General features: G+C 47.0%; 1 protein-coding gene and 5 non-coding genes across 6 annotated transcripts; 4 read left to right on the forward strand and 2 right to left on the reverse strand.

Annotated features, from left to right (window-relative positions):
• Positions 1–2,102: 2,102 nt before the first annotated feature.
• TRNAF-GAA (transfer RNA phenylalanine (anticodon GAA)) lies at positions 2,103–2,175 on the forward strand. Its single transcript has one exon. It is a non-coding gene; the product is annotated as a tRNA-Phe (tRNA).
• A 1,711-nt stretch (positions 2,176–3,886) lies between these two features.
• LOC126936421 (uncharacterized) lies at positions 3,887–8,194 on the forward strand. The gene is made up of 4 exons (XM_050759221.1): positions 3,887–3,919; positions 5,941–6,006; positions 7,458–7,611; positions 7,801–8,194. Exons 1-4 carry the CDS (start codon positions 3,887–3,889, stop codon positions 8,106–8,108), a joined length of 561 nt encoding a protein of 186 aa, XP_050615178.1. The 3' UTR covers positions 8,109–8,194.
• TRNAK-UUU (transfer RNA lysine (anticodon UUU)) lies at positions 8,071–8,143 on the forward strand. Its single transcript has one exon. It is a non-coding gene; the product is annotated as a tRNA-Lys (tRNA).
• A 1,440-nt stretch (positions 8,195–9,634) lies between the features above and the next one.
• Positions 9,635–9,695, reverse strand: LOC126936685 (U7 small nuclear RNA). Its single transcript, XR_007719507.1, has one exon. It is a non-coding gene; the product is annotated as a U7 small nuclear RNA (small nuclear RNA).
• Positions 9,696–11,232: 1,537 nt separating this feature from the next.
• On the forward strand, positions 11,233–11,305 carry TRNAF-GAA (transfer RNA phenylalanine (anticodon GAA)). The gene has a single exon. It is a non-coding gene; the product is annotated as a tRNA-Phe (tRNA).
• Positions 11,306–12,305: 1,000 nt separating this feature from the next.
• Positions 12,306–12,378, reverse strand: TRNAK-UUU (transfer RNA lysine (anticodon UUU)). Its single transcript has one exon. It is a non-coding gene; the product is annotated as a tRNA-Lys (tRNA).
• Positions 12,379–14,975: the final 2,597 nt, after the last annotated feature.

The raw sequence follows: 14,975 nt of genomic DNA on the forward strand, positions 1-14,975 counted from the left end.
TTAATATACCTAGCCTACGGCAAGTCTATACGACGGTATTAATTTTCCATAGCTGCATAATTAATACACAGTAGCTTAAAACAACACCTGTTTTATCTGTTCACTGTTTATCTGTTCATCTGTAGATGAGAAGTCCCACATGATGTGACTGGGTTCTCTACTCAGGGTATCACAAGGCTGAAATCAAGGAGTTGACTAGCTTGAGTTCTCATCTGGAGGCACTGGGGAGAAAACTGCTTCCAAGCTCCTTCTTGTTCTTGGCTAACTTAGGTTTCCTGCAGTTGTAGAAATGAAGACCAATTTCCTTGCTGACTGTCAGCTGAGACCCACCCTCAACTTCTAGAGACTGCCCACATGTTTTTGCCACGTGGTCCCCTCCATCTTCAAGTCTTGTGTTTTGGGTCTCTGACTCCTTTCTGCAACCAGGTAGAGAAAACCCTCTGCTTTTAAGAGGCTCAAGTGATTGGTCAGGCTCACCCAGATATTTTAGAGTCACCTGTATTATATAATATCACCTAATAACAGGTTATAAATTAATATGATGAATTTCATAGTCCCAGGGATTATGCAGGGTTTTGTGGGGCTGGGAGGGTGTTTTGTGGATCATTTTAGAATTTTTCCTAATTCAACTACCCAGGGAAACCAAAAGGGTGAAATTTAAGCTAAACAAATGATAAGCTCTTGAGTCTGAAACAATTGTAAAGTCACCTAGTTTAGGCGTGACAGCCACAAACATCTCATTTCAGATGTACTCTTTTCTTAATCTCTCTTGAGAATGACAGTCTATACTCATCCTCCATTTTAATCCCATTGTTTATAAATTCTAAACTAAGGTTATATTTTTATTTCAAATTATAATGAGCCCATGCTGGCTCCTTATTTATGAAACAAGTGAATATGAAGTGTTGAATTATTCTAACAGCCTTATGGAGTTTATATAAAATCTTTTTTTTTTTTTTTTTTTTTTTTGCAACAAGAGTTTTGCTCTTGTTGCCCAGGCTGGAGTGCAGTGGTGCTATCTCTGCCCACCGCAACCTCCACCTCCTGGGTTCAAGGGATTCTCCTGCTTCAGCCTCCTGAGTAGCTGGGATTACAGGCATGCGCCACCATGCCAGGTTAGTTTTGTATTTTTAGTAGAGACGGGGTTTCTCCATGGTGGTCAGGCTGGTCTTGAACTCCTGACCTCAGGTGATACGCCCACCTCGGCCTCTCAAAGTGCTGGGATTACAGGCATGAGACAATGCGCCCAGCTAAAACATTTTTAAGTGAATAAATGCAAGAGATGAAAATTATGAAATGGGAGGTGGGGGAGGAATAAAATCGGCATCTTAGAGATATTATTAAACCACAGCTTACTTCTTAGAGTTTGAGGGAAGCCTGAGTAAATTCTATTTTTTTGACTATATATATTTAAAAATGAAAAATGCCAAGATGGTATTACAAAAATTGAGGTATATTTTTAATGCTAGGTTTAGTAAATCAATGCTTTTAACAAATACTGTACAGTGACTGTATGTTTACCTCATGTGGAGGTAGGATTGAAAGTTTACATTTGAAGCCTTTACAAGTGGCCTTCCTTACCTCTTCTCTATATCCTGGATTTCAATCTGAAGATATCTGTAAAAATCATAATGTTCATATATATCTACCTTGCAAAATCTGCCTTTGCACAAGAACAACAAATATATTTTAAAAATTAATTGCAGTATTGTTTTTAATAATGAGATATAGAAAAACGTAAAAAAGCCGATAATTGTCGGTTTGATTACATAGATTACATTATAACCATACAATCCAATACTGGTAAACGTGGATTAAAAAGCACGATAGGTCTACAAAACTGCCATGAAACAAGTCCATAAAAACATATTTTTAAATGAAAAAAGCGAATTGCAGGGAACTTAAAAAACAAAAAAACCAACAAAAAAACCCCTGAGAAAAGTGATTTATCACTTCTAATTTGTAAACAAGGGCCTTGCCTTATCATCTTTGTAACATTTGTAAAATGCCTACCTTTAGCTGAATCCATATAATCTGTTACCATGAACAAATACTATTTTATTATAATTTTGTAGAAAAAAAGAAAAAGTTCTTCCAATACAGCCGAAATAGCTCAGTTGGGAGAGCGTTAGACTGAAGATCTAAAGGTCCCTGGTTCGATCCCGGGTTTCGGCAGGGCTTCCGTTTTAGGCGTTAGTCATCACTACGTGTGATTTCTGCACAGTCAACAGGTCACTTACATGTGATTTCTGCACAGTCAACAGGGTCAACACCCTGTGGGATCTCGGGCTGGAGCAGTTAAGGGAATACTGACTCATCGGCATTTTCCTGTGGGAGGGAGGATACTGGGGACATATGTCCTACCTTTTAAACTGCCCAGTACGAAGTTATACCTCTGCCCTGACTTGAGGCCTGGTTTGAGCCGAGCTCTCCCGGAGCACCGCGCACAGCTCACTTTCTTGAGCAACCCTGTTCCCCCGCACCCCGCTTCTCTTCTTTCGGGTTATAGGCAGCCGTGGACGCTGGAACCTTTCTCTCAGTGTCAGGGGGCGGGAGCTCTCGGCCTGCGCCGCTTCCGTCGCCTGCTTGGTCGCGGGCACGCCGGGAATGGTGACAGCCCGGCCCCCTCTTGGCCAAAGAAGTTCTCGAAAGCGTTAGGCGCACGGGCTTCGTCCAGCTGTTTTAACCACAAGGGCCGGGGCCGGGCGCACTGGCTCACGCCTGTAATCCCAGCACTTTGGGAAGCCGAGATGGACGGATTACTTGAGGTCAGGCGTTCGAGACCAGCCTGGCCAACACGGTGAAACCCTGTCTTTAAAAAAGAAAACAAAAACAATAGCAATGATCCCAGAACAGCTCTTGGTTGGGGTGGGAGACAGGGATCAGAAGTCCTTTCTGGTTTAAATCTACACTAGGGTCAGGAGACCAAATACAGGACGTCCAATTAATTTCTCTCTCTTTCTTGACGAAGTCTTGCTCCCTGGAGTGCAGTGTCGGGATCTCAGCTCATTGTAACCTCCGCCTCGGGTTCAAGTGATTCTCCTGCCTCAGCCACCCGGAGTAGCTGGGATTACAGGTGCCTGCCATCATGCCCGGCTAATTTTTATATTTTTAGTAGAGACAGGGTTTCACCATGTTGGCCAGGCTGGTCCCGAACTCCTGACCTCAGGTCATCCGCCCGCCTCAGCCTCCCAAAGTGTTGGGATTACAGGCGTGAGCCACTGAACTTGGCCAAAATTTGAATTTCAGAGAAACAACAAATACTTTTGAGTATAAACATGTCCCAAATATTGCATGGAACATACAAAGTATATATCTGTTGTTTCTGTGAAACTGGATTTAATGGGATGTCCTGTATTTTTATGTGCCAAATTGCAAGTCACTTGTACATCCTATCCTCGCACCCCTCTGAACTCGATGCACCACCCTCTCCGCCCCAGCAAAGATATCCAGACACTGTATGCAGGAAGAACTGGATTTCAGAGGACACCGCTGGATCTTCAACACCTGGCAGTTTACAAAATAGGTTTGTATCCATTGGCTAATTTGTTATCAACGCCAATAGAGAAGCTCCTGGCAGAGATCACCGGGAAACACCCCGGGAATCGGCCATCCCATCTGTCTCTAGGCTTCCAGAGTTGTCCATCCTGGTCCGGCATGGGGGTGGATGTCAGTGGAACTCGGAGGATCTGGATTGAATTCCGGTAGAAAGCCTCATTAAGATGATGAACCACAGCTGGGCACAGTGTCTCACGCCTGTAATCCCAGCACTTTGGGAGGCTAAGGCGGGTGGATCACCTGAGGTCGGGAGTTCAAGACCAGCCTGACCAACATGGAGAAACCCCGTCTCTACTAAATATACAAAATTAACTGGGCGCGGTGGCGCATGCCGGTCATCCCACCGACTCGGGAGGCTGAGGTAGGAGAATTGCTTGAACCCAGGAGGCAGAGGTTGCCGTAAGCCAAGATTGCGCCATTGCACTCCAGCATGGGCAGCAAGAGCGAAACTCCATCTAAACAAAAAAAAAAAAAAAAAGGAAGATGAGCCACTGAGCCACTCCACTCAAGGCAAGGCAATGGAACAACACACTTAGGGGGTGCCTTCTTTTTAGCCAGGCTGGACCATGGAGAGAGGGAGGAAGGAGATCCATGTGTCACATTCTAAGAACTCGCAGTGTGGTAAAAGGCAAAATGAAACCAGCCATATGGTTTTTAGGCCTATTTATACCCCTGTCCCCTTTCTGTTAATGTTTGCCAATATGCTATCTGATATGGGGCTTCACCCCCAAAATCGTTGAGTTCTTGGGTGGAAAGATGTATTTTGATGAGAGGCTCTTGAAAATTCAATGATGAGCAATAAGAAGAAACCCCAAGTGATCATCTAACAGACTAGAGAATTAAACTTTTCATGAGGTTTGGTCGAACACCATTCTAGATGTTACTAGGCAGGTGTTTTTGGTTTGTTGGTTTCTTTTGAGACAGGTTCTTGTTCTGTTGCTCAGGTGTGGGGTGCAGTGGCGCCATCACAGTTCACTGCAGCCTCGACCTCTTGGGCCTCAAGTCATTCCTTGGCCTCAGCCTCCCGAGTAGCTGGGACTACAGGTACGCACCATCACGTCCAGCTAATTGTTTGTATTTTTGGTATTGAGACGGGGTTTCGCCATATTGCCCAGGCTGGTCTCGAACTCAGGAGCTCAAGTGATCCACCTGCCCTCGGCCTTCCAAAGTGCTGAGACTACAGGTGTGAGTCACAGCCCCTGGCAATGAAGGTGTTTTTTACATGTGATTAACATTTAAATCAGTAGACTCCAGGTAAAGAAGATTACCCTTCGTAATGTGCCTCGTTAAACCAGCTGAAACCTTTAAGAGCAAAGACTGGCGTTTCTGAAGAAGGAATTCTCCTAAAAACTTTGCTATAGGCCGGGCACGGTGGCTCACGCCTGTAATCCCAGCATTTTGGGAGGCCGAGGCGGGCTGATCACCTGAGGTCAGGAGTTCAAGACCAGCCTGGCCAACATGGTGAAATCCCATCTCCCTACTAAAAATACAAAAATTAGCCCGGCATGGTGACGCATGCCTGTAATCCTAGCTACTCGGGAGGCTGAGGCAGAAGAATCGCTTGAACCTGAGAGGTGGAAGTTACAGTGAGCCGAGATTGTGCCACTGCACTCCAGCCTGGGCAACAGAGCAAGATTCCATCTCAAACAGAAACAAACAAACAAAAAAAACTTTGGTATAGAAAACCTGCTTTCCTGAGTCTCCAGCTTACTGCCCTGCTGAATTTATTTATTTATTTACTTTTTTTGAGAGAGAGTCCTGCTCTGTCACCCAGGCTGGAGTGCAGTGGCGTGATCTGGGCTTACTGCAACCTCTGCCTCCTGGGTTCCAGAGATTCTCCTGCCTCAGCCTCCCAAGTAGCTGGGATTACAGGTGTGTGCCACCATGCCTGGCTAATTTTTGTATTTTTAGTAGAGACGGGGTTTTACCATTTTGGCTAGGCTGGTCTGGAACTCCTGACCTCAGGTCATCCACCCGTCTCGGTCTCCCAAAGTGTTGGGATTACAGGCATGAGCCACCGCACCTGGCCTGCCCTGCTGAATTTAAACTCAAGATGGCAACCTTAACTCTTATCTAAATTTTCAAACTGTTAGTCTGCCCTACAGGTTTTGGGTTTGCTGACCCCCACAATGTGTGAACCAAGCTCTTAAAATAATCTGTCTCTACCTCTGTTTCTATCTGTCTCTGTCCTATTGGTTCCATTTCTTTGGAGAACCTGACAACATGCTTTAAAGTGTTATTTACACACAGGTAAGAGTGAAGAATGAGATTGTTACTATTGCTCTGAGCAAAAGCCAACCGCCTTGGGACCAAAAGCGGGAGTCATATTCCTAGGAAATGTTGGGCCTAGCCTTTGCCCTAAAAAGCCTGTCTGGTTTTCAGCCTGAAGAGGAGAGGGGGAATCCTGGTGAGAAGTATTTGGAATTCAAGCTCAGAAAAGAAGACTCGGTATCTCTGGCTGAATCACATTTCCTGCATGCCTGCACACTCCTACTCACCTTTCAAGGCACAGTTCTAATGCCTTTCCCACCCCTACGAGGTGCTACTCTGCCTTCCTTCTAGTCATTCCTCTGGGTTACCAAAGGTCTTGTATATTTCTCTATTAAAGCATTGATTAAAGGCCATCTCAGCTCACTGCAACCTCCATTTCCCGGGTTCAAGTGATTCTCCTGCCTCAGCCTCCCGAGTAGCTGGGACTACAGGCGGGCGCCACCGCACTCGGCTAATTTTTGTATTTTTTGATAGAGACCAGGTTTCATCATGTTGGCCAGGCTAGTCTCAAACTCCTGACCTCAAGTGATTGGCCCGCCTCGGCCTCCAAAGCGCTGGGATTACAGGCGTGAACCACTGCTTTGGCCAAGCTGCATTCTCAAAGGTGTAAAGGGTAGCAGTATATACCACCCCAAAATATGCCACTCCGGCCTAAAGATTATTTCGCGCTAAAGGCAATTGGGAAGAAGCTGATTGAAATAAAGCTCCGTAGCCTCCCCCTATCTGCCTAAAAGCAGGATATATATTTACAAAGGCATTCTTCCTTCTCTACCAGGAAGGACAAAAGTTGATAACCTAAGACAACTTTAGACCCTAACAGCTTGGAGACGGGACCAGCGGAGTATATTTAACAAGCTTTAGGAACCTGCATTTATCTACCTAAAATTAATTTCCTAGTTTGCTGTCCCTGGAGACCCGAGGTCCTTTTCTTTTTTTTTGTTTTCTTTTTTTCTTTGAGACAGAGTCTCGCTCTGTCTCAAAGCATGCAGGCTGGAGTACAGTGGCACGATCTGCCCCCCGGGTTCAAGCGATTCTCCTTCCTAGGCCTCCTGCGTAGCTGGGATTACAGGCGCGCGCCACCACGCCCGGCTAATTTTTGTATTTTTAGTAGAGACAGGGTTTCACCACATGTTGGTCAGGCTGGTCTCGAACTCCTGACCTCAGGTCATCCGCCCGCCTCGGCCTTCGGCCTCCCAAAATGCTGGGATTACAGGAGTGAGCCACCGCGCCCTCCCTTTAAGGTCCTTTTCCTTTGTATTGTCACTTCTCCAAAAACGTGTTGTTCTTCGTTGACGATGCTGTATAAAATGGAGTTCTCAGCCACACCTTTGGAATTACTCATTCCCTGGGTATGTCCCACACGTTAATACACTTCTGTTTGTTTTTGTCTTCATTCTGTCTGTTGTTACAGGAGTCCGGCTGATAACTCAAACTGGTAGAGGGAAGATTATTTTTCCTTCTCTACAGGTGCTTGGAGTCAACGAGGGGAAAGGAGTTCAAAGGAAGGTGACATTTCAGTTAGCGATGGGACAGCACGTGCGAGGCCTAGAGAACTGAAAGTTCTTGATGTCTGGGGGCAGAAAATAGCTGCGTGTAGAGGGAAGAAGTGGGAGGGGCGGGTCGGCTAGCGCGCTGCGACTGAGCTGCGCGTGCGTCGAGGCCGGGGCCGTGGGGGCCGTGGGGGCGGGGTGGGCTCGCAGCGCGCTCACCGGATCGCCGGAGGGCTGTGGTTACCACCCGTCATCTCTTTTCAGCTAATGTGCTTCGCGCTACATTTTGGAGGTGGGCACCTGGGATGGGGGCAAGGAATCACGAAGTGGCGTCTTCTCGGAAGGGGCAGCCTGATGTCTTTAAACACTGAACTGTGGTCTCTGACCAGATGCGCTTTGGGTTCAGGGCTAAGACACGCGTAGGCGGTGCACACAGTTCAATTCGTGGGCGGCTTTTTCTCTCCCCTGCTCAGTTTTGCAGAACTGAGGGTTCGCGTTTGCCAAGCAGTCTCTAAATATAAGGAGAGCGTGCTTTATTTAACAATCTGTATTCAGCTGCCAAAGAACAAGCTGATCACCCTTCTTCCCCACGCCCGACTTCGCCTCCTCCCAGTCCTCGCAGGATTTCTGCCTCGGAATTGGATTGGATCACACACAAAAGAGCCCAGTAACTCGTCCATCGCCCTGCCCATTAGTTCGCGGCATAATGATAACACAGTCTTCATTAATGGAAGCAAAACTCTTTCCGTGAGCCCGGATAGCTCAGTCGGTAGAGCATCAGACTTTTAATCTGAGGGTCCAGGGTTCAAGTCCCTGTTCGGGCGGCTTTAACTTTTCTTCATTAAAAGAATGAGAACCAATTTTAGGGTCTTTTGTTTGTTAACCCACTGCAAAAGAAGGCAATCAAGTCCTGGATTGTGTAAACTGCGACCCCAATCGCTTATAGGAGGGTAAACCTGGGGCCCCTGTGGGGATAGGCCTTTGTGCAGAGGTATACGGGAAACTTCCAGTCCATCGCTTTGGGGGCTGCAATAGGCAGATTATTCTGTAGTCAGCCGCTGAGCTGCTGTATCCCAACAGCGGATTTATCAAAGGACCGGTCCCCCCGCCCCCGCAGTGACAGCCTCTCTTCGCTCACCTGTGACGGCTCCTGCTGACCTTCCCTCTTGGGTTCTCTCTGATTGGGTGCCTGAGGAATATGGTTGGGATCCTGCACCTTCCTAGCCCTCCTTACTACCTTAGGAAAGAGTTTTCTGTATCATAAAAAGGAAGAGATGATCATCTAGAAACTGAAGCCCCAAACAGAGCCATTTCCCTCGTTAAAACAGGTCAAATCCACCCCCGACTCCCCTCTCAAAAATGTGATCTGAACACAGGAAGAAGTTGAGGTGGAGACAGTAGCTTCTGTTGGTGGGCGAAAGAGGGTGCATATTAAGAGACAGCGTATTCAAGGGACCGAAATGGGAAAAATGAAACGTTAGTTCTCCCCTACTACAAATTAAAAAGGGAAACAGGTAATCCCAGCACTTTGGGAGACCGAGGCGGGCGAATCACAAGGTCAGGAGTTGGAGAACAGCCTGGTCAATATGGTGAAGCTCCGCCTGTAGTAAAAATACAAAAAAATTAGCTGGGCGTGGTGGCTGGCGCCTGTAATCCCAGCTACTCGGAAAGCTAAGGCAGGATAATCACTTGAACCCGGGAGGCGGAGGTTGCTGTGAGCTGAGATCACGCCTCTGCACTCCAGCCGGGGCGACAGTGCGAGACTCCGTTTCAAAGAAAAAAAAAAAGGCGGGGTGTGGGAGAAACATCCGGCTCCTGCAGAGGTTTTTGAAATGTAAGGTAATCAAGGTGAGCTAATTTTCCCTGTGAGATGAAAGGACCGGTTGCATCCCTTGCTTGGCTAATGATGGAGCCTTCCTGGCTTCAGCCAGGCAACAGAAGAAAGTCGGTCTTGATCTCCTCATTGACAGGATGGGGATGTGGGCTGAACGTGTAAGAGGCTGCCCTCTTACCTGGTGGACTATGGTGCCCAGTGAGTCCTGATTAGTGGAGAAAGGCCAGGATGGAGACAGCACCCAATCGTGAGGCAGGGCCTTCACCCTGCCCACAGGAATGCTCTACCGTGGTGCACACAGATCCCAGCATTACCTCCCCCTTCTCTAGAGCTCAGCTTCCCCTGCAGAAAGGGAATAATAATAGCTTCCATCTCATAAGCTTGTGATAATTAAATGGCATAACAATGCATGTACTGTGCTTAATAGCCTAAAAGCAAGCATTCAAAACACGGTAGCCATTATTATAATTATTGTTTTTATTTTATTTTCCTCTGAAAACCAAAAAACCTGCTAAACAAATTCTAAAAGAGCTGTAACACTGTTACCATAATTCTTAAAGGGTTTTCTATCTAGGGATGAAACAACAGATACATATTGTAATAGGAGAGGAACCATTACAAAGAAATGTGTGCCCAATATGCCCATATTCAGGTGACTTGAGTTGATTGGTATGTGCTGGAGGGACAGCGATCCTCGCTGCTCGTAGGAAGAGTGGGCTGGGTGGGCGAGTCGAGTTTCTTTATTGCGGAAAGTAAATCACGGGGGTCAGAAGGCATTCCAGGGAGAGAAACAGGTAAGTTTCTCGAATTTTTCTCCTTCTTCCGGAGGGAGTCCCTTCGAAAGCGATCAGTTCCACTTTTGGCTGTCTTGAAAAGAGGAATCTCTTTACTCCAACCAGTTTCTGAACGAGCAAGAACGGACCAGGGTGGGGCGAGAGGACAAGGGTGGAGAGCTTTGGGTTCCCCCAGTCTTTCCTCCTTTCCTTCCTCCAGTTCATTCCTTCTCCAGCCATGGTGTTCAGCCTTTGATGCTTTGGAGCCTCCCAAATAGTTCTGGGTGATTGGTGGCACATTAGTAACTCATTTAAAAATTTGTATATTATCATATCAATTAAAGGCAGGCGTGGGGGAGGACGGGATTGAATGCAACACTGCAGATTCCTGCTGGACACACAGTAGGTTCTTAGAAAGCGGCGATTCTTACTCTTATTAGGGCTCTGGGAAGAGAGAAAGCATGAGAAAGGCAATACAATGTGGCCTAGGAAAAGGCAGAACGCGAAAGTTTCCTCACATGAAAGGAATTAATTTTCTCACTGATTGTTCTTAAAACCTCAGGGCTAAAAATAATACAGTTTGGAAGGTGAAATGAAGAACTAAAAGGCTGGAAGTGGGAGGAAACAGGATTTTTTTTTTTTTTTTGAGACGGAGTCTCACTCTGTCGCCCAGGCTGGAGTGCACTGGCCGGATCTCAGCTCACTGCAAGCTCCGCCTCCCGGGTTTACGCCATTCTCCTGCCTCAGCCTCCCGAGTAGCTGGGACTACAGGCGCCCGCCACCTCGCCCGGCTAAGTTTTTGTATTTTTTTTAGTAGAGACGGGGTTTCACCGTGTCAGCCAGGATGGTCTCGATCTCCTGACCTCGTGATCCGCCCGTCTCGGCCTCCCAAAGTGCTGGGATTACAGGCTTGAGCCACCGCGCCCGGCCGGAAACAGGATTTTTTTGTTTTTGTTTTTGAGACGGAGTTCCGCTCTTGTCGCCCAGGCTGGAGTGCAATGGCGCCATCCTGGCTCACTGCAACCTCCGCCTCTCTGGTTCAACCGATGCTCCTGCCTCAGCCTCCTGAGTAGCTGGGATTACAGGCGCTTGCGACCACGCCCGGCTAATTTTTTTTGCATTTTTAGTAGAGACAGGGTTTCACCATGCTGGCCAGTCTGGTCTCGAACTCCTGAGCTCTGGTGATCCACCCGTCTCAACCTCCCAAAGCGCTGGCATTACAGACGTGAGCCACCGCGCCCGGTTTCATCATCTTCTTTTTTTTCTTTTAAATTTCCTTGACAGGGCGGGATGTTCTCATGTCCTTGCCGAAATAGCTCAGTTGGGAGAGCGTTAGACTGAAGATCTAAAGGTCCCTGGTTCGATCCCGGGTTTCGGCAGAGCTTTTGTTGGCTTAACCGCTTTGAACACACAGGGCCATAGTCCACTTCTTAGCCTCTCTGGAGGCTCGCCTCCCTCCCCAGTCCCCTTGCACGTTTGCACCTACGCCGTACACACCCAGAGACAGCTGTTCTCCTTGTCTCCTAAGCGGGCACCAACTAATGAGAGGATAGTATTTAGTAAAGTGTAAGGATGCAAAGAATAAGCTTCTCAAGAAATCAGAAGTCAAAGTCATTATGAGGATGCATAATGAGCTTAAGCCTCTCAAAGGAATCAGAAGTCGTAGAGCGATTTCTTCCCAGTTCCATAATCGCCCTATTTATACTATTGGATGTTAAATGGCAATACGTGGCACAAGATTTTTTATTGAGGTGGCCAACACTCCTGTTTCACAGGAGGAAGGTCTTGGGTTTGATCACCAGTGTAGTCAGCTCTCTGGGGCTGCACGTTTTTTTCATCGACTACAGACATGAGGACAGTGTCCAAAAGCATTAGTCTTTACCGCAAGATACACAAGTCAGGGGCCCACCGGAGCATGAAGAATCTGGTGAAGGACTGTGTCCAGTTGTAGATGTAGGAATCTTGTGTCTTCACTTGTCTTCATCTGAAATATTTCTTGAATCTCAGTTTCCTCATCGCACTTTCAATAAAAGTGCCTGAAAACATTCCTCGGTGCCAAAAACTGCACAATTCTTGCCAAGAATATTGCTATTGTGACTCTGACGACAGGTGTGTTAATTGATCTGTTTTGAATATAAAATAAACGCAATTTAAAAGAGAATATCCTAAGACAACGCAACGTATAAAGGTTGGAAAAGAAAAGCCTGATGTTGGAAGAGAAAGTTTCTTGGCACTTTCCACGTTTCACTTTTTCCAGCAAAAACCCACTAGCAAGTTTTGGTTTCCCTCAAGGATGGGGCAACCCAAACGAATTTTGCATAACGCTCCTTTTGCTCAACCTCGCCCAAATCCATTTATGTTGGAAACTAAAATAGCATCCGCCCGAACAGGGACTTGAACCCTGGACCCTCAGATTAAAAGTCTGATGCTCTACCTACTGAGCTATCCGGGCCCCTAAAGAAACGCGTTTGCCTAATCTATCCACGGGAAAGTAGGCCACGTGGCCACATTCTTTCCGCGATTACAATTCTGAGTCTTTTTGCTGATTTCTTGAGAGGTGAACCTGCAAAATTGACATTGAGCAGGGGTTCAGCAAAATCGAGTCTTCATTTCTCCTTTTCTCCCATCACAGACAATAAAGACCCAAAAAGTAACCGCCTGCCTGACCTGCCCCGCGCCCTAAGGGGAATTTCCCACGAGGAAATACCCCCAGGTTTAAGGCATTTGAGCGGGCCTCCGGGTAAACAGTGGGATTTCTAATTCCGGTTTTGGTCTTTGAGGAGTCAGTCCTAGAGCTGCTTGTGGGAGTAGCAGTGATGAAAAATTAGGTTTCCAATAATCGATTAGACATTTATTGAGTGCATACCGCACTCTCGGAACTAAGCAAGTACTGGGGCCGCAAAGACCAAGTCTCGGCCCTCAGTGGAACTGGAAGACGCGCAAAACAGAAGCCCCCAGTCACGCGCTTTGGTGGTGGGAGGCCAGCCTTTTCGGACACCGGAGGACTTGGTCGGCACCCGAAGTAAGAGCCAAGTTTTCCAGGGGTTGATCATGCCTGAACCGAGCTGTGGATAGCGACTGGGCACCTGAAGACTTGGAAAAAGAATTTCTAGCCGAGGGAATAGCAAATGGAAAATGACAATATTTACTAACCTTGGGCATCTGACCATTTAGCGGAAGCTTCCATTGAAACATTTTGATCAGGCAAGCTACAGGATGGATTTTATCTTTTTAGGGAGTCTGATACCTTGGTAGCTGGGTCTCAGACGTATCTAATTAGTCAATTCTATAATTCGACCTGCTTCTTCGTAAATTCTTTGCCTTCTCATTTCTTAAGGCATTGGATCCCTTCAAAGAGAATTCAGCCGGACGCGGTGGTTCACGCCTGTAATCTCAGCACTTTGGGAGGCCGAGCCGGCGGATCACGAGGTCAGGAGTTAGAGACCAGCCTGGCTAACAAGGTGAAACCCCGTCTCTACTAAAAATACAAAATTAGCTGGGTGTGGTGGCACACACCTGTAGTCCCAGCTACTCGGGAGGCTGAGGCAGGAGAATCGCTTGCACCCGGGAGGCGGAGGCTACAGTGAGCCGGGATTGCCCCACTGCACTCCAGCCTGGGTGACAGTCCACTGTGGGGGAAACGATAAGATTCCGATTTTTTTTTTTTTTTTTTGAGACGGAGTCTCGCTCTGTCGCCCAGGCTGGAGTGCAGTGGCCAGATCTCAGCTGACTGCAAGCTCCGCCTCCCAGGTTTACGCCATTCTCCTGCCTCAGCCTCCCAAGTAGCTGGGACTACAGGCGCCTGCCACCTCGCCCGGCTAGTTTTTTGTATTTTTTAGTAGAGACGGGGTTTCACCGTGTTAGCCAGGATGGTCTCGATCTCCTGACCTCGTGATCCGTCCGTCTCGGCCTCCCAAAGTGCTGGGATTACAGGCTTGAGCCACCGCGCCCGGCCAAGATTCCGATTTTTAAATAAAGAAATACATCAAGAGAACAATCGACAAAGGTTAAAAAGCCATATGGGAAGAGGTTATGTTAAGGAAAAAAAAAAAAAATGTGCCAAACAATGTGAATGGCATAATGCTTGTGAAGAAATTGAAATATTTATGTATTATGTATATGAGAGTATATAAACATATATCCTTTAATACTACATATAATTATATATAAATATTCCTTGCATATACATAGAAGGTCTATAAAGATAGAAAACAACCTGTTAAAATGACTACATCTTGAGGAATGGCAATGAAACCTATGAGAGGACGTTCTGATTTTTTTCTTTTTCTTTTCTTTTTTTTTCCTTTTGTCGCCCAGGCTGGAGTGCAGTGGCGCGACCTCGGCTCACTGCAACCTCCTCCTCTAGGGTTCAAGCGATTCTCCTGCCTCAGCCTCCCCAGTAGCTGGGACTACAGGCGCCCACCACCATGACCGGCTAATTTTTGTATTTTTAGTAGAGACGGGGTTTCACCATGTTGGCCAGGCTGGTCTGGAACTCCTGACCTCACGTGATCCGCCTGCCACGGCCTAGCAAAGTGCTGTGAAAAATATGATTTGTTATTAATAAAATATTCCATGCTTCTGGGATGGCATAGGTGGCACCTTAGATCAAAGCTTCCTTTGAAGTTTCTCTATAAAGAGCCAGAAGAGAAGGGTTAAATCACACACTTCCTCCTCTGGGGGACTCCCTCCATGCCTCATTGCTTTGGATGGGAGTTGCTGGTATTGAAAAATCACAAATTTGACAGGTAAGGTTTTCACAAATGAAGATGCGGATCCCTACACATCAGATGGCCAGTCTCGGCTCAAGGAAGAAAACTAAAACCAGAACCCTTGGAAACCAGCTGCCTGTGCCTTGTGAGGTCAGTCCCACGGGTTATTAGCCTTTGGCCTGTTTCTTTCCAAACCTCTGAACCTCCACTTTTTTTTGAGACGGGAGTCTGGCTCTGTCGCTTAGGCTGGAGTGCAGTGGCGCGATCTTACCTCACTGCAACCTCCGCCTCAAGCGGTTCTCTTTCCTCGGCCTCCTGAGTAGCTAAGATTAAAGGC

Source organism: Macaca thibetana, chromosome 14, assembly GCF_024542745.1.
Source record: "Macaca thibetana thibetana isolate TM-01 chromosome 14, ASM2454274v1, whole genome shotgun sequence".
In the NCBI taxonomy this organism is placed as follows: Eukaryota; Metazoa; Chordata; class Mammalia; order Primates; family Cercopithecidae; genus Macaca; species Macaca thibetana.